This window comes from Podarcis pityusensis, assembly GCF_964106645.2.
Source record: "Podarcis pityusensis genome assembly, chromosome: 2".
NCBI classification, from domain to species: domain Eukaryota; kingdom Metazoa; phylum Chordata; class Lepidosauria; order Squamata; family Lacertidae; genus Podarcis; species Podarcis pityusensis.
This window is the reverse complement of record NC_138029.1, coordinates 5175583-5193767: the sequence shown is the minus strand read 5'-3', so window position 1 is coordinate 5193767 and position 18185 is coordinate 5175583. Positions and strand designations below refer to the sequence as shown.

At 46.3% G+C, this 18185-nt stretch overlaps 1 protein-coding gene across 4 annotated transcripts in view; it reads right to left on the bottom strand.

Moving 5' to 3' along the window:
* Window positions 1-676: 676 nt before the first annotated feature.
* The window catches only part of NXPH4 (neurexophilin 4), an 81398-nt gene continuing 63889 nt past the window's right edge, over window positions 677-18185 (bottom strand). For 3 of the 4 annotated variants that reach the window (XM_080990507.1, XM_080990509.1, XM_080990508.1), the window contains exon 2: window positions 677-2368. In XM_080990507.1, coding sequence (XP_080846633.1) covers window positions 1613-2368 — 756 coding nt within the window. In that variant the 3' untranslated portion in view covers window positions 677-1612. Of the gene's footprint in view, window positions 2369-5954; window positions 6057-18185 lie in introns of those variants that run through there. The other variant, XM_080990506.1, reaches the window with a different exon arrangement.

Below are 18185 nucleotides of genomic sequence, written 5' to 3'. Positions count from 1 at the left end.
TGCGGAAGATCCAGAGTTAAAAGAGAAACTGATGTGATTTTCAAATGAGCACTGTCAGCCTTAGTTGCTTTGTGCTTCATATAGCTGGCAGGAAAACCCCAGTGGGTTTTCACCCTGAAATGAAAAAAGATCTGCAAACTCTGGGTGTCAGCTGGAAAGCAAACCCATCCGCAGGAAAGAGGAAACTGCTGCACCTGCAAGGACTGCACAGAAGCGTGCTCCTCAGTCTTAGCCCTGCCACTCAATCAAAGGGGACAAATTTTAATCTGAGATTAAAGCTCTAGTTGATCAATCTGCAGAATAAATCAATGAATGCTTGCAGCCCTAATTAAAACACACTTCATTACTGTCATGGTGGCATATATGCATTCCTAGTTATACAGACTTAAATAAAGGTACTTGCAAATACATATGCCATTAAGGCCAAAAGAGCACACCTAATATAGCACACATCCTTACTCGCTGTCACGCTGTGTATACACACACACACACACTCTCACACACACTTTCCTAAGTTGTGCACACATACGTGTTTCGGTTGAATCTCACAGTCCTTAATAGAATTTCATTTGAATTTCTACTAACACTCAACTCAGGCTTCTGCTATGAACATAAAGTTCCACTTACACACACACACACACAGAGAGAGAGAGAGAGAGAGAGAGAGAGAGAGAGAGAGAGAGAGAGGTGCACGTGCGCACACTGAAATGTTACAGTCCCAGTTGCATCAATGTGTTCTTATGCACCTCCCAATCTTTCAGTTTCTCATGCGAACCCTTTGTTCTGACATGATCTCACCCACCGAACCCCAATCTCCCTGTTTACATTCAGCTTAACTCCAGCTGACACACATTCTCACTCTCCCTCCCAATTTAACATGATTGATCCATTGCACATTACATTCCTGTATTATATGAACAGAGAAGCTCCCAAATTTGGCAATTTCTGCCCTCTGTTGGTCCTTTCCATTGTAGAGCATCTGGCAAGAGGTGAGTTGGCACTGTGGGTTAATATGCTTTTTCCACAATCCCAGGCAGGTCAATGAATAGCTTCAGTAGCAACTCAGCTGACAATTTGTGGCTCAGTCCAAGGAGAAGAGAGACAGAGAGATGCACAGAGGGACCTTTGGCTGCTACCAGAACCTTATATTCCAGATGGGAGGCATGATCCTGAAAGACATTCTCATATATGTCAGTGTTACAGCCCCACAGAAGCAGCAGGGTCCATTTATGCACAAAAGAGATGAAAGCCACAGCAAGCCATTTTTTCATATTGCTGGGAATTCCCTTGAGATGACCCAAACAGCATCGGAAAGGGGGTACAGTGGGGAGCAAAAGCAACAGTGTCCTTTTGGCCAGTTTCTATTTTCCTAAAGTCCTGGGAAGTTTAGTGGCCACTGGGAAGGGAATGCCTTATGAGATGGAGCAGAATCCAGTTCCTGTTCAGAACCGGCCATCCTTCTCTCACTAAGCATCAGGGTGGAGGGGGGGGGCTCTCCTGTTTCTTTCACTGCCAGCCAAAGTTATTCCAATTCCTGTCCTGATAAAAAGAGTGCAACTTACTTAACACCCCTCTGCACTGTCCCCCCTCCTCCCAAAGTCTTCCCCCCTCATCAGCCAAAGTAGGGGTTCTCGTTCTGGAAGTTGTAATCTGGACAGACCTTCTGGACCAGCTTGTAGTCGATGCTGAAGAAGGAGATGAAGATGCAGATGACCTTGAAGGGCTTGGCACACAGCCAAGCGGCGTGGCTCTGCGTGTGCTCAGTGAAGCAGATCTTAGAAGGGTCATACAGGCAAGGCTTATTCTTGCGTGCCCGGTTGGTCTTCTCATATTCCACGTGACAGTTGAAGGTCTTGGGTTCCTTGGGCTCAGCTAAAGTGGACTGCTGAGGGTGAAGGTGCTGGGCTTGGATAGGAGGAACCAGTACATCAAACTCAACTACCTTGGTGGGTGGCACAATGCTCACAGAGACATTGCCCAGGCTGGAGGAGTTGTGACGAAAGTAGACGCTGAAGGTGCCATTTATATGATCCACGATCTTGCCTGTCACCAGCAGGCTGAACTTCAGGGTCTTGATGTTGAAATAGAAGTCACCCCAGCCAAAGATCTTCTTGGTTCGGCCCGCCTTCATGGAGGGCTTCCTCTTAGCTCGCTGGTTGAAGTGCTCCATGGCCGTCTGGTTCTTGGTCCAGTCCCAGGGACTCAGGGCACCACTGTATGGGTCCAGCTTGGCTTTGGATGGCTCACTGGAAAATATTCGAGCAGGGTTGAGTGGGTGAGGTTTCAAAGCAGTGCCCTTCAAGACACTTGAGGGACTCATCTCCAGGTAGTTCAGGGTCTTGGTCACATGGCCTTTCACACACGCAACCTATCAAAGAGGTAGAAAAAATAGGGAATTTGGGTTAAAACAGGTGTGCTCTGAGATCCTTCATGTACTCATGGTGCATCTGCACCCTGCCCTGTGCACAGAGAAAGCATCTAGGTATCTTCAGGACACAAATAGTTTTAAAAAAGGACTTGTAAGAGGGCTTCATCTCTCTGTAATGTGTACACTGGACCACAGTGGGAAGTTGTGGTGCCCTGCTTCATTCTAGTGCTACCTTAAAACACAACAGCTCTACACCCGAAATTCCACAACACAGAAAAATCCAGTTCCACGAACCATGCAACCCAGACAACAGGTGAGCACATTTGTTCATATCACACACTTCATTTGGCAGATGTGAAGTTCTGCCTTTATTACAAGTAACAATAGCTGTGACATGTGAGCTCCATAATATGCCAACACTGTCTGACCTGAAAACATTTTCTGCTGTTGCCCCTGCATAGTGGAAGGCCCTTTCCTTGGGCTTACATGAAGTGGCAACGATCCCTTGCTTCAGACTTCTTATGAGGACTTACCTTTTTGCCCACACTTCCCTTGAACCACAAGATTGGGCCTTGTTCCATGTGTTCGAATCCTCTGAATTTCTCTCTTATTTGCTTTGATATCTCTTATGTGTTCTATACTGCTACTTTATTGATTTTAAGTTGTGTTTTTGTTTTAATGTTTTACTGATAAAATGTTTGTCTTTTAGACCTGTGCTTAGAGGTTTTTGATATATTTAGCAGTTTATAAATGCTTTTAAATAAAGCAAATGAACAAACAAATAGTTTGAACCTAAACCTGCCATGTGGTGGTGATTGGTAGGGTTCTGATTTTGATCAGAGCAGCAGAACTGGGGGAGTGTTTAATCCTTTCCCACTATGGTTTGGAAATAAACATAGCACTGGGCACACATGCAGGGAACAAGGACCACTTTCACAATGGAACTCCCCCTCTCCACTGCGCCCCCAAATAAACCTAATCTGGGTTTCCCCCCAACCATCCAGAGCAAGTTTAGTGGGTATAGGGGGGAGTGCACACAAGAGTAGGGGGAAGAGAGGTTTATTTGAAGCTGCTATTTCTCTACTTATTCATTTCTGATTTTTTTTTCTGGTGGTGTTTGTGTGTAAGCAATACAGAGCAAGAAGATGGCATAGGGGAAAATATCCCCTCCAGGAGTGCCACTGCTCTATTCAAAACTGAAGCACATTTAAAATAAAAACATTAGAAGTGCATTAATCTTTATTTTTATTTTACAATTAGGGGATTCACGTGTGAATCTATTCTGCGAACCACCTTGAGACCTACGGGTATAGGGCGGAATATAAATAAAATAAATAAATGGAGTTATCCAACCTCTGAGCCGTTTGAAAGCAATCCTGTATAGGGAAGTTTTTCTTAACGTTATTATTATTATTATTATTATTATTATTATTATTATTATTATTATATGTTGGAAGCTGCCCAGAGTGGCTGGGGCAACATAGTAAGATTTTCATTATGGAATGGGATGTCCCAATTTCCATCGGAGAAATGTTAGATGGTATGGAGTAGTTAGGAAAAGGTCCATTCCAATGTCGGTAGCAGAGGCTGAAGAAAGGAGGGGTTGGACTATTCATGCAGTGCGAAGATACAATGATCATAACCCGAGACTGAGCTACAGCATGTGCCCTCATAGCCTCCTGATTTCAGTGGACTTAGGCAGATCCATCTCTGCACTGAACTGTGGAGAACAGACGTGGAGAGGAAGCAGAGGGAAAGGCTCTGAGGGAAGTGGGAAAAAGGAGTTTTTTGGAAGTATACTTGTACTTGCTTATTTGTGCTGAAGGGGTGAAAATACAAGCAAACCTGGAAGGTTTAGTGTGCAGCCAAACAGTTTGGCAAGGGCAGAAAGTGACCGCAGGGTTGGGGGGAAGGGCCAGAATTCATGGGTTTCTGTTTCCAGTGCCAGAGACTAGAGTGGGCAGGTGCTACAGCCTTGATTTTGCATGGTGCTGTCAGTGCGGCCTCCTCTTTGCCCCTCCCTCTTCTGGGAGGCCAGGTAAGCACCTCCACAACACAACACCCTGCTACTGAAAGCCACTGGCCAAGGTGGTCACTGAATGCCTAGTACCAGATATTAGGAACAAATAATAAGGTGTGGGTCCCTTCTGTTTCTCAGCAACATTTGGTGCAGTTGAAAGCAAGGAGTCTGGGTAAATGAACCACTAGACTGACCCAGCCTGGCAGCTTTGATATGAGCAATCAGTCCCTCTAACCAAGTTTAAACCTTCTGTGCTTCCCTGATCTTCTCTATTCTTCTTCTAAACCTTTCCACTTTATTGGAACCTTTCCTCTCATATTCCAGTTTAGCTTTATTCACAAATTCTCATCATCTGCTCTCCCCCACTCAAGCCCAGGAAAGTTTTTGTGCCAACGCAGCAGCTGGATGACAGGTCATGATGGATTGCTGGTGTTCCTTTGCCATCACTAGAGCTGCTTGTATCACAGGCATATGGGCTACTTGTTGACAACACTGGGCACACAAGGAGGATGAATCCTTCCAAAGGGGAGACGATTGGGAGCCCAGTTTAAGCCCCTCATTATGGCTTTCTGTCCCTCACCTGCTGTCATATATGATGTCAGGTGTGGGGCAGGTGGGCGTGGCTTCCAAAGAACAGCCTTGAGGGCCAAATTAGGACTTCAGATGGGTCAAATATGGCCCATGGGCCAAAGATTCCCTACCCCTGAACTAGTCTACACAGAAATTTAATGTGGATTTGAAGCCGCTTGTGTCTCCATTCTTTTTGGTGCTGTTCACATTATGTCCTCTTCATCCAACTAGCAGTCCACACTTTCCCCCATTACATTTGGATTTACCCAATCCAGGGACAATCCAATAAAGGAAATAAATTCAGTATAAATGTGTGTGCTACTCAACTGTGAATGCAGTGAAGTACATTGTGTGGGTTTTGCTTTGGGTTTTTTTGTGTGGGTTTTTTACGAGTGGGGTGATATTCTTTGGGTGCTGTCAATCTCCACAGCTGTCTCTCCCACAGCACACTATCCCAATGGCTAATTATTTGTGGGTTGGCCCCGGGGCACCAAAAGCTGTCTTGATTAAGATTTGTCTTTGTCCGTGCTCTTGCCTTCCTACCGCTCACCCCAGCACTCCGGGATTAAACAGCCCATTAGAGTCTGATGCTTCATCCCAGGGAAGGGACTTGTGTGCTGTCATCAGACTTTACTCAGAGAAAGTTGATGACAGCAGCAGCAAGCCGCACACGAGTGAGCGACAGGCCCCTGGCAGAGCTCTGTGAAGCCTTGATGATGCCACATGAATGGCCCTTCCCATCTCCCTCACCCACTTTGCCTTGATTGACCAGAAATACTCCACTTCTGCAGCTATTTGCCCGAGGACATGGAGCGGCCCTTGGGGACTGAATCCTGTGGCTCACAGATCTCAGACCCACTTCGCCTAGCAGCACAGAGAGCCATATGCAGCCATCCCAAATAAAAGGAAAAATGTGGAGAGTGAGAAAGAAAAGAGAGGAAATAAAAGCCCCTGCAGCTGCACGCACCTTGAATGTAAGCCACCACCAACTCTTACCACCAATGCTTCTTGACTGATTGGTTCCAGCCCAAATCCCCCAAGGCAGCAAGGCATAAGCGCAGCAGGTGGAGAGGAGCTACAGACACAGAGCTGTTCACAGGTACAGGGAGCACGCAGGGATGCTCATTAAAAGGGAGACAGGAGCTGCAAAAGGTGATGACTGAAACCGCTGGGAGATTTGGCAGCTTAAGATCCAGGGAGGCTGGAGAAGCAAGGGCCAAGGCCAGCCCTGGTGTAAACCTGGTCAAGTCAGCCTATTAGCAAATCCCAGTTCCTCCCCTCCTTAATGACAATTCTGTTCTCTTCTGAGCTGGTAGATACTAAAAGAGAGGTCATCTAGTTCTCTCCTCCACCCTTCTGCTTGCTACAGAGAGGCTGGCTTATTAAAATGGCCACAGCACAGGGCAGGAAAAGATCAGAGGGCCAAAGGGCAGGGCCATATATGTGCCCACACAGACCCACACCTCTAGATCAACCCATGTTGGTCACAAACTCCAGAGCAGATGCGCCATGAAAAAGCCACGGAAGAGCAAACTCCTCTGCCACTTTGGGTAGGTGGGCTTCCAAATTACTTCGATTGACTTGCTACTTCTGGAAGCTGGTGAAGTTTCACACAGGCCGCCTTGTTAAGGCTCCTAACTCTTGCCTCTTCCATTTCCCTTCTCCTGCTCTTTAACACACTACACATCTTTGAATTTTTCTCCTTCCACTAAAAATATTCCAGAACTGAAATCTCTTTGGAAGGATTCCAGTCCATGCATTTGCTAGTTATGACCTATGGTGAAGCAACAAATTACTTTGATGAATGTATGCACTTGTGTTACAATCTCTCTTAAAATTTGTTGCTGATGCACTGTCTAACAAGGAAGACACATAATATGAGGCTGCTTTGTAATTTCTTTAAAAGCCTTCCATTCCATCCATGTTCTTAAGCCCTACTACCTTATTCCATTTTGAGGAACCACCAGACTGCAGTTGCTCAGTAGGCATCGTGGCACCACATCCATGAATTCAAAGGTCCTTCTAGCACATCTGCAATGGCTCCTAGAATCAATGGTTTGCTATCAAACCCAGCCACAACTTGTGGATCTGCATGTTTTTCTCACCTCTCCTGCTTCAGCTTCTATCACCTCAATACCTCATAGAAACCTTATACAGAGTCAGACCCATTCGTCTATCTAGCTCAATTTTGTCTACACCAACTCGGCAGGCAGCTCCCCAGTTCCAGACTAGGGTTTCTCCCAGCCCTACCTGGAGATGCCAGGGTATGAATCTAGGATGCTCTTCCACTGAGCTACAGCATTTCCTCTTCCCACTCTCCCCCATTGACCACCACCCTCTCACAGCTGCAGCTCTGCCACCTTGCCAAGTGTAGTGGAAGGCGGTGATGGCAGATAGTAGCAGATGACAGGGTAGAAAGGTGTCTGATGCTCCTTTGAGCTCCTCACTCTCTCATCTGCCAATGAAACTATTGCTATTGGTGGAATATAGAGAGTGTCCAGGCCTCTTCCTTCATATTCAGACATGCCCCTCAGACTTGCTGAAAAGATACAGGTAGATACATGCTCCTCAAATCAAGGAGCTGGGTTCAGCTGGGGTAAAATCCCGGCCTTTGGTTGGGCTCCAATCCTGGAACTGACATGGGACCTGGCTTCCCTAGATGGGTCATCATGCTATGAAAAGAGCCATCCTTGCTATTCTGTTGGGAGCCGCCCAGAGTGGCTGGGGAACCCCAGCCAGATGGACGGGCTATAAATAATAAATTATTATTATTAAGACCTCCAGGCACTGGTGTGTGAGAATGATGCCTGCATCATGCTGGAGCCCAGCTACCCAGTGATCTAAGTTAGCTTTCTAGACACCTAAGGGACATCTAGTAAATGCATCTGCTTACTCTGGATTATTACTGGAGCTGATTTGGCAGGGCAGTTCTGCTTTCATGTGGACCCCACCCCCTTTTCAATGTCTGGGAAGATCTCTGCACATCCTCAGCAGATTGTACTGCCTGCTCCAGACACATGGACTGCAGCTGTAAGCTTTAAGAGATCCAGGTCAGGGAGCCATGGGGGCTCTTACCCACTCCTCAAGCAGCCTGTTCACCACCACCTTCTCCTGCTTGCTGAAAGATGAATATTGCTGCGCCAGGCCGGAGAAATGGATAGGTGAATTAACCACCCACACACCAGGAAGGCAAGCACAACTACTGTATTCCATAAAGACTTGCTGCCCTGGAGCTCTTCAAATAGGCAGTCTCCTGGACTGAAGATGACAACTCTGAGGGCTTGTCCACACTTTCTCTTGTCCTGATGCTCCCCCACCCCCCGCGAAACCACTCTTTAGCACTCAATCAGAGTAAAAGCCAATTCTGATCTTCTCCAGATTAACATTTGCTCTGAGCACTAAGAAGCCAGTTTTCCCTGGGAAAGGAGCAGGGCAAGGAGAAAACTGCTCAGACTCATACAAAAGTGGAGGAGGCCTAAGTGAGGGAGAAGGGCAGGCATTGGAGGGGGATGCAGCTGCTACTCCAAAGCAATGCTATGTGCACATCAGAGACATGAAACACAGTGAGGATGTTTCCCCTGCTGTGTTTCAAGTCACATTCTTATGCTGCTGTTCAGTCCAGAGATGATGCCCATTACCTGTTTCCCTGTGCTGAACTCCAATTCAACTCCAATTCACTGAAGTTACCATCTGCGCATATGCTGTCATCTGTGGATGAGCAATGGCTTCCTGAACTCTATGCACTGCAGCTTAACTGTAGCTTCTAGTTTGCAATCGGATGGAGGCTGGTTTAAGGGAAAGCACACTGAGCAGTATTTCTCAAGAAGCTGTAGGATACTTATGGATTGTGGCTAGTGTCATGTGTACTCAGCTTCAAACACCAGCAGTGGAGCCATAGTAAGAGGTAATGGGTACACTGCCCTACATGAGGTTCTGGAGCTCTTAAAAAACAACAACAACAAGGAACACATCCTCCGAATCCAAGGGCGGCAACTGGGGCATGATACCTATCCCAGGCTACACTTGTCTTTTGCATTTCCTCAAAAAGGAGTCAGGGACTTTGTCATTTCAAACGTTACTTTCTGAGCATGCATTGGAACAGCATTTCATCCTCCACCCTTGCTTTCATCCTTTTGCTGAGAGTCAGAAATCACATATTGTAGATTTTAAGATCAAAGATTTAATAATAATATAAAAAACCCACGCCCCTTCTCTCTCCTTGTTTGGTTCTTGGGTGTGTTCACACTGTGCTTTTAGTCTGCATTAGTCCTAAGGAGTTTGTGCATATCAAATTTTAAATGAAAGTTGAAAGCACTCTAAGCAGTCTTAGAAGATGCAGTCCGAGTCAAGAGAGTGTTCTGTCCTCCCCACTCAGTTCTTCAGCACATGGAATCAAGGTGCAGAGAACTCTGCAATCACTGACTGTAATTAGTTCAGGCAGCCAGGGCAGAAAATCATGGCTGCAGCATCTCTTTTGTCTCAGCATGATGAGAGAGAAGGCAGGCTTTAAGACTCATCTGTTCTGAAGTAACCCATCTGTGAACAGAAGTCTATCTTCATAGTGCAGACACAAGATGAACAGTTCATGTTCCCCACGCTTGCTCTAAGCTCAATGAAACTTACTCCCATGTAACTGTGTTTAGGATGGCAGCCTTTACAATAAACACTCATGTGGGAGTAGGGCCCACTGACTACAGGGAGACATCCTTCCAAGTGAATCCACATAGGATTGTGTCATAAATCACACATGCATGTATGGGATTCCACTATACGTGGTTACTGTGCAGTTTTGGTGACTGGCAGATGAAGGTGTGACCATGTTACTCCACTGAAAGGTCTTGGGTGTGAGGTCCTTGATGGTGTCTGACTGGTTGTGATGGTGCATTTAAGCATACAAATCACCATTTGATGCTGCATGTTTGAACTGGCCCAGAGGGAAGCTTCCTTGCGGTGGGCTTGGGCTGGATGGCAAAAGGAGGTATGAAAATTGTGCAACACTTCATCTGTGATGACTCATTCACACATGCTGAGTCATCATTGGTTGCTACAGACTTCAAGTGGTGAGCCTAAATGTGTGAACTAGCCATAAGTGGTGCTGGATTCATTCAAAAGCACTAGGTCTAATATTAGGGGTCCATGGCATGCAAACATACATCCGATCTGGTGACTCTTGAGTGGGATTGATCTAATGAGCACCATAAGTGGAAGTCCTGTGCAAGGACTGTCCCTTGTGCAACAGGGCTTCGTCCTACTCTCCCTTCATACACACCGCAATTGACTCGAGGTTTGGGGGCGGGGAGAACGCCAAAATGTTTGCCCAGATGGAGCAAACAAAGAGTGTGATGTTGAATTCCATCCCATTATCTTTAAATATTTCAAAGGCCTTGAATATGGTGCACAACAGAAGATACAGCTCCTCCTGAAACTCTTCCTTCTTGAAATTGGTAGTGGCTACAATGTGTTTCTCTCACTCTCTCTAAAAAAAGAATGTTCCTATTGGCTTCTCCAAGCGAAGGTGGACAATTGGCCAAGTATGTGTAAAGGTAAAGGTAAAGGTACCCCTACCCGTACGGGCCAGTCGTGTCCGACTCTAGGGTTGTGCGCCCATCTCACTTAAGAGGCCGGGGGCCAGCGCTGTCCGAAGACACTTCCGGGTCACGTGGCCAGCGTGACGAAGCTGCTCTGGCGAGCCAGCACCAGCGCAGCACACGGAAACGCCGTTTACCTTCCCGCTATAAAGCAGTACCTATTTATCTATTTGCACTTAAGAGTGCTTTCGAACTGCTAGATTGGCAGGAGCTGGGACCGAACGACGGGAGCTCACCCCGCCGCGGGGATTCGAACCGCCGACCATGCGATCGGCAAGCCCTAGGCGCTGAGGTTTTACCCACAGCGCCACCCACGTCCCTGTTAAGATCTTGGGTGCGAAGTATGTGTAGCCACCTCTATATGAGCCAACAGCAAGTGCCCCAGTGCATATCAGCTCAGCTTTCATGTTTGGCTGGAACCTTGATCTGCACCAAACCACCGCTTAGCTATCTGAATGTTAGCTTGGTTGCACTGGCTAGATTAAGCTGGGAAGATGTTTGTTTGTGATTGTCCACCTTGAAAATTGATTACTGTCGAGGTCGGTCCAGAAGCCGCGGCTAATGCAGAGATGCAAAGGCCAAGATCCAGACTGGAGGATCCCATGGTCAGCATTTAACATAATGCCTGGAAGAAGGAAGATGCAGGAAGTTACCAGGGGCATGGTTTGCGTTCAAGGGGGATTGCACAGAAGCAAGCACAAGAGACATATATACAGGAGTGAAGGTGAAAAAGGGGTGAAAAGTAGGGCTTCAAAACAGAAGAGCCTTCAGAAATGGGATGGTGAAGATCAAAAGTGAGCTTAGTAGTTTGCATGGGGCAGGAAGCAGAAGCTCAGAAGGGCTAATGAGGGGTTGGAGACCAGAGTGAGCAGCTCTTGTCAATAGACTGCGTGGACTAGGCCCAGGACATCCTGTTGGCATCCCTGGCCCAATGATTCCGGGCAAGAAGTAAAACTATCCATAGTTCAGTGACATAATTCCTCTGCTCTACATTCTTTTGAAGACACTTCATGACTGGAGTGGAATGCTTTGGTTCCTTGTAGCACTCCCTCACAGGCAGGGTGTGGGAGTCTGCGGTCAGGCTGTTGACTCAAGATTTTTGGGGTTAATTACTTTCTCACCCACTGCCAAACAATCTGTCTGGATACTTGCCTTTGCCTGCCTAGTGGTGAACAGGTTCTGCATTTAGAGAGTATGGAATATAGATACAGTGGTACCTCAGGTTAAGTACTTAATTCGTTCCGGAGGTCCGTTCTTAACCTGAAATTGTTCTTAACCTGAAGCACCACTTTAGCTAATGGGGCCTCCTGCTGCCGCCGCGCCGCTGGAGCACGATTTCTGTTCTCATCCTGAAGCAAAGTTTTTAACCTGAAGCACTATTTCAGGGTTAGCAGAGTCTGTAACCTGAAGCGTATGTAACCTGAAGCGTATGTAACCCAAGGTACCACTGTATGCTCATTGGCAGAAGGTACTGGGTGCTAAAACCTTTTTGATTGGGTTAAATTTTGCCATTAATCTGATAGCCAGTACAGGATTTTTCAGGATAGGATTTTCATCTTATGTTCATGCTGGGAGAAAATAAAGCTCTCAATGTGATGAGACAGCATATCATGGATGTGGATTTTCATGAGCTGTTGGCAGAGATTATTACCCAAATAACATCTCCCTTCTACCCAAGATTGGATAACATGAGTTCCCTTCCCCCATACTCAACAAAACATAGGTACCAAAGTGCCAAAGACTAATCAGCTTGGCAACACTAAACAATTTCCTTTCTGCAGTCACTTTAGGATGGCTCAGAGGGATTTCTGTGCAGCAGCCATGGAAGCAGTGTGGACAACCAACAGTGGAAACTCTGGAACATAATTGTGTTGCAGTACAGTCTTTGTAATTGCCCTAGGCAGAAATTTATAGCAAAAATGGCTGGGGGACATAAAGGATTGGGTAGGTGGTGACATATTGGTCATTTTGCTGACAAACCAGACCCACAGGATCATATTTGACTTAGCTAGCTTTCTGTGGTTTTGTCTATTAAAAAAGAATGGGCCGAATCCCATAAGATTGATTGCCAGCACGATTTGGAGCAAGGCTGAGGACTGTCAGCTCCGTTGCTGGAAGCGCTGGGCTAAAGTGTAAATGAGAAGGACCCTTTTTCTGTAGTGAATGTTACACTTTCGCACTGTTGTAGATTTAATGTTGTTGGGGGAAAATACTGAATGCTACAATGGATTAGATACTACAATGGATTATGCTACTAGTTTGTTTTAATTATATTCTCAGTGATGCACTATGTTTTAAATTGTGCTACTGTATGATTTGCTGGTGGCCCTTGGCTAAGAAATAAAGAGCTGAATTTGTATAACATAACATGACTGCAAAAGCCAGGGCGAGCCCAACCATGAAGCAGAGTGAGGTGCCAAAAGGTCTTGAACTGACCCTGGCAAATGCACTTTTCAGATGTGCACTATTGCGCATACAGTAAATATATGTTATGGGAAGTGGGATCATGGCAGCAAGCCCACCTGTCTGACTGGCATGTAGGAACAGGACATACATGCGCCCATACAGTTTATTTATTTCACAACTTTTACCTACTGCTTAATAGCAATAAAATCCCTAAGCGGTTATGTATTCAGCCACACATAGCATGGTCAGGGTCAGTGGGGTGCAGTGGTTAGAGCACTGGATTAGGGCGACCCAGGTTCAATTCCTCACTCAGCCCTGAAGCGCACCAGGTGTCTGGTAGGCATCATCTTCCAGGCTAACTTACTTCACAGGTTGCTGTGAGGTCTTTTGGATGTGATGGACATATTGGAAAAACATCAGTTATGTAATGGGCCAAGCGGTTTTCCACTGCAACATTTTTAAAGGGGCCAATCACTATTTCATTGCACCCAAACAGTCAGGGAAATAGCAAGTTGTCTAAGTGGATTTGTCAGAATGCATCTGCTGTTTGTCTTTGTGTGTTGGGACGGGGGAAAGGCAAAAGTGAAATACTATGGGAGGAAACATCCACAACAACCCATGAGACTCTCAGAGAGTTTTTGCAATGGGGCACACTCTCCTCCATCATGTACAGCAGGAGTGGAGAACCTCAAGACCCAGAGCTGATGCGAACCTCCAGGCCTCTCCACCTGTCCCACCATCTTGGGTCTGGGCCATGCACCTCCCTTAAGCCACACGCCCCAGAGTGGCCCTAATACACACCATCTCAAGTGCTTTTGCTAGGCTAGAACATATTCTTGTTGTAATCATACTTTTTCTTTCCTGGATGGAGGGTTCTCTCTCTCTCTCTCTCTCTCTCTCTCTCTCTCTGTGTGTGTGTGTGTGTGTACACAAATTCTGATTTTTGAATGGTTGGAATGTAACAATAGGTGCACAACCCTATTGCTCTAACATGCTGTTCTTGATACCCAGAATTTTGATTTGATAGCTAGCATGATTCTAATGTAGAGAGCAATCGGACTGGCAATATAGGGAGGCTCAGTTCAACTGCCCACTTGGCTAGTATGCCCAGCTTGTCCGTCTGGCGGGGAGAAGAGGAGGCTTGGATAAATCTTCATCTCTGAGCCTAACCTTGGGGGGGGGGGAGTTGTGAGGATAAAATAGGACAGCCCCCATGTAAGCAACACCAGCCACCTCCATATTGTCACTATTTTGCAGGAGGGATTCAAATGTGTCCTGGAAATTTAGGTTTGCACAATTCAAGTGGATTAAAGTGTTCACTCACCCAAGCATAACAAATCCAGTTCAAAAAAGAGAAGCAGACTTTTTGCTGTTAGGATGAATGACAGGGAAATGAATTGAAACATGTGGGATAAATGAATGACTACTAACAGGAAAATGTATAAAGACCCTGCAAGCAAATAAGGACAAATGCGGAGTGAATAATTATTCTTGCATAACCACTCCACACATAAATGAGAACAAATGCTCAGTAAAGACCAATATAATCCAACCTCTTCATAAACTAAATCAGGATGAACGTTCAGTAAGTAGGTCGGCTCAAGGTGCCCACTGAGTTTGTTGGAGGAACAGCAAGATACAAATGTGATGGGTGGATTGACTTGTTTTGATGTACTGATGACTATATGTTGATAATTCCGCTTCTGAAGGCAGGACATCACAGCTCTGGAGAAAGAAGAATTTTTGCAGGAGCTTGGGGTTGGGGGTTAACAGGTGTGATTCCATGACCACTGTTTATCTGTTAATATCCATGCATAAGTTGAGGGAATAGATCATGGGCATAGCCAGGGAGCGGCAGGGAGGGGCAGCTGGCCCCCATCAATAAAAATACATAGCAAACTGAGGTTCTGCCCCCCCCCCCCAAATCTTGGCTATGCCAATTGAACAGAGCTCCAGCCTACTGGCAGTTTAGTTCTTAAAATGAAAAGCGACTACTGTACAGCCTCAATGAGGAAACAGGGGCACTCCAGACATGCTCAAGTGTCTAGGACACTGAAAAGAGGTCCAAGGGTACAGCCTGACAAAATTTAAGCCTGCCACAATCCCAAAAGAGACTTAGGGCTCATCCGCACTTCCACTATTTACTGAATGAGAGCAAACTTCAATCAGGTTTTCTCTGGATTGATGTTTGCTATGATTTAGCCTTAAAGAGTGGGTTTTCCAGGGGAAAGCAGCCGTGCAAAGAGAGAAGTCCTTGGACCCGTGCCTGGAAAGTACAGGACAAGCAGAAGCAGCCCAGGCCTGTGTTTTCTAGGCACGGGACAAGCGGAAGTGTGGGTGAGTCCTTGCTCTTCCATGCCTGAAAGAAAGGTGCTGTTTGCTAAGCAGCCCCCCACCCCCACCCCCAGTTCCTTCTCAGCATTCAGTGTGGAAAATACGCCCAGCAGTTTGTTAACACCTGCTCAGGGAAGTGCTGAGGGTCATTAAAAGGCAGGTAGGAGGGCAGCCAGCACACCATGCAGCTGGCCCCTAATTGTATTGTTATAAAAAAGCTCAGACAAGCTGCTTGACTCATAGAGCGCCTGCCCTCACCCCAGGGTAGTGTGCAGTGCCTGGGCAAAATGGAGCCTCCCTGGGCAATAACTGCATGCAGGGGGGAGCTGACTCATGAGGCAGGTGTGAAGATGCAAGGCCATGCATTGTTAGGGGGCTGTAGTCTCCAGCATAAGCAAGCAGGAATGGAAGAAGCCTTGCCCTGGAAGAGGCCTCAGCTTTTACTGGAGCCGAGTTGTGAATCCTCCAGGGTGGGCAAAGGGTTGTGGTCCTGCTGCCTGCCTCTCTTCTGGGAAAGGAGGGAATAGGAATCGAAACAGAAGTCCCCCTGGGAAAGAAGCAAGCAGCCACTGGAAGCTGCACATGGGTTAACCTCGTGTTGCATCCTTCGTCACAGGCGTTTGGAGAGCACTAATTAAACCTTGTGCGCTCTTGAGAGGGCAGCTGGTGTGAACTTCATGCTGCGGAGGGGAGAAAAACAAGGTATGGAGCTGGGGGAAGTTGCCTTTCGTTAGAAGTAGGAGCAGGGCCCGAGAGGCCTCTTATCCACATCTAAGGCTGCTATCCTAACCCTACTTACCTGGGAGTAAGCCCCACTGAATTCAGTAGGACTTACGTCTGAGGCAACATGCTTAGGATTGTGTTGTAAGCCGGGATTGGGGAACCTGTGCCCTCCAGATATTGGCCTCCAACTCTTGTCAGCACCAGCCAGTATGGCCCATGAGTCAGGGATGGTGGGATCTGGAGTTCAGCAACATGTAGCAGGCCACAAGTTCCCCACATCTGCTCTACAAATTCTCCACAGCTGCAGACACAACCTACCCAACTAACCAGCAATATTAATGAAATGAGGGAGTTTGGTAGGAGGGAGTTGGGAATGTTTAGCCTGAAAAAGAGGAGGCTAAGAGGAGATAGGATAGTCATTTTCACATATCTCAAGGGCTGTCACATGGAAAAGGGAGCAAGCTTGTTTTCTCTTTCTCAGAGGGTAGGGCCCGAACCAATGGATTCAAGTTACAAGAAAGGAGATTCCAGCTAAACTTGTGGTACCTTCCAACTCTACAATTCTATGATCAGGAAGAACTTTCTGGCATTAAGAGCTGTTCTAGGGACTACCTCCAGAGGTTTTTAAGCAGAGCCTGGATGGCCATCTGCCATGGATGCTTCAGTTGAGATTCCTGCATTGCAGGGGGTTGGACTAGGTGACTCTTGGGGTCCCTTCCATCTCTACAATTCTATGATTCCATTATCTGTATGCCACTATCTTCTCTCCTCTGCCTCACTAGAGCTAATTCTCATAACCAGTTGGTTCAGTGGATGGCAAGTCCATGTTGACGAAGCGATTTTTTGAGCATGCCACCACAGACTGAATTTGGCTTTTGCTATGTTGTCACAGATCACCTCAAATGCAGGATCAGCCGCAGCTAAGCCAGAATCCAAACCTGGGCTGCTTTCAGCCTGTAGTTCTTAGGGATGTGTGAATCTGTAAATATTTGGTTTCTCTCTGTTTCCGATTTATTTTTTTTAACTCTTCAGATCAGTTCTCCACATTTGCACATCAGTCTGTGATTTCTTAAAATGTCCTCATGGAAATTCAACAGCATTTTTGTGTAAATTTATCCTGATATACACAATTTTGTATGCATTTTTGCTTGATATACACATTTTTGCAAAGCAATTTTTCCTAATGTAATACATTTTATGCACACTTTACCCTAGTACATGTTCGGTGTTTTGTTTTGTTTTGTTTTGCTTTGCTTTGCTTTGCTTTGCTTTGCTTTGCTTTGCTTTGCTTTGTACACACCACTTGGCTAGAGAATTGCATTGAAAAAATTGAAGAAGTGTGGATTTTGAAGGATGGCTGCTCCTGTTTGTATATCGTTTCAGAAAGTGTGAGGTAGATTTGCCTTTAGAGAACTGAATCCCTAGCAGCTCTACAATTGTATAATGAACCTAAAATTAAAAACTACAGCTGTTGTGAGCTGCAAATGGGCATATGAACTGCCACAAAAATGCAGCTTTAAATAATAACAGTGCTGTTTCCCTATCCTGCTAATTTCACTTAGGAAATATACAGAAACGTGCAATCTCATGAAGTTCTGAGCATTGTAACTGCTAAGGGAGGTCTACAACCCATATAAAGCAAATTGGCAAGAACACAAGGAGCTTCCAGACCTTTACTATTTGGGGGGTGGGATTCAATTGCAGACCAGCAAACACAGGCTGCAAAATTAAAGTTGATTTGTATCCCAAAACACCTGGAGGGCACTAGGCTGGGGAATGGAACCTTTGGGTTCTTCTTTTGCATGAGAGGTGATAGCACAGAGATTATAATGCAATTGTTTGACAAAAATGTTTTTTCTATCCCTAGTCTGCTTTGGGGGTTTATTCACATGTGAGTAGCATCGTTGGGGGGGAGAGAGGGGGGAGCACACTAAGCTCCTCTCTGTTGCCCTCCACGAGAGCAGGAAGCCTCCTGTACTTACTGAAGACTAGGCTCTAAATCACATGGTGAGTTTCCATGAGTACAGGAGGCACCTTGCTTTGGCGATGGCCCCTTCAACTTGCAGAGGGTGACAGGGACGAAAGCAGAGCTTAGGATGCTTATCCCTGCTCTGCCACACACGGCACTGCTTCCATGGGGACAGATCATGCTGCCTGAAGAGGGCTCATGACAGGG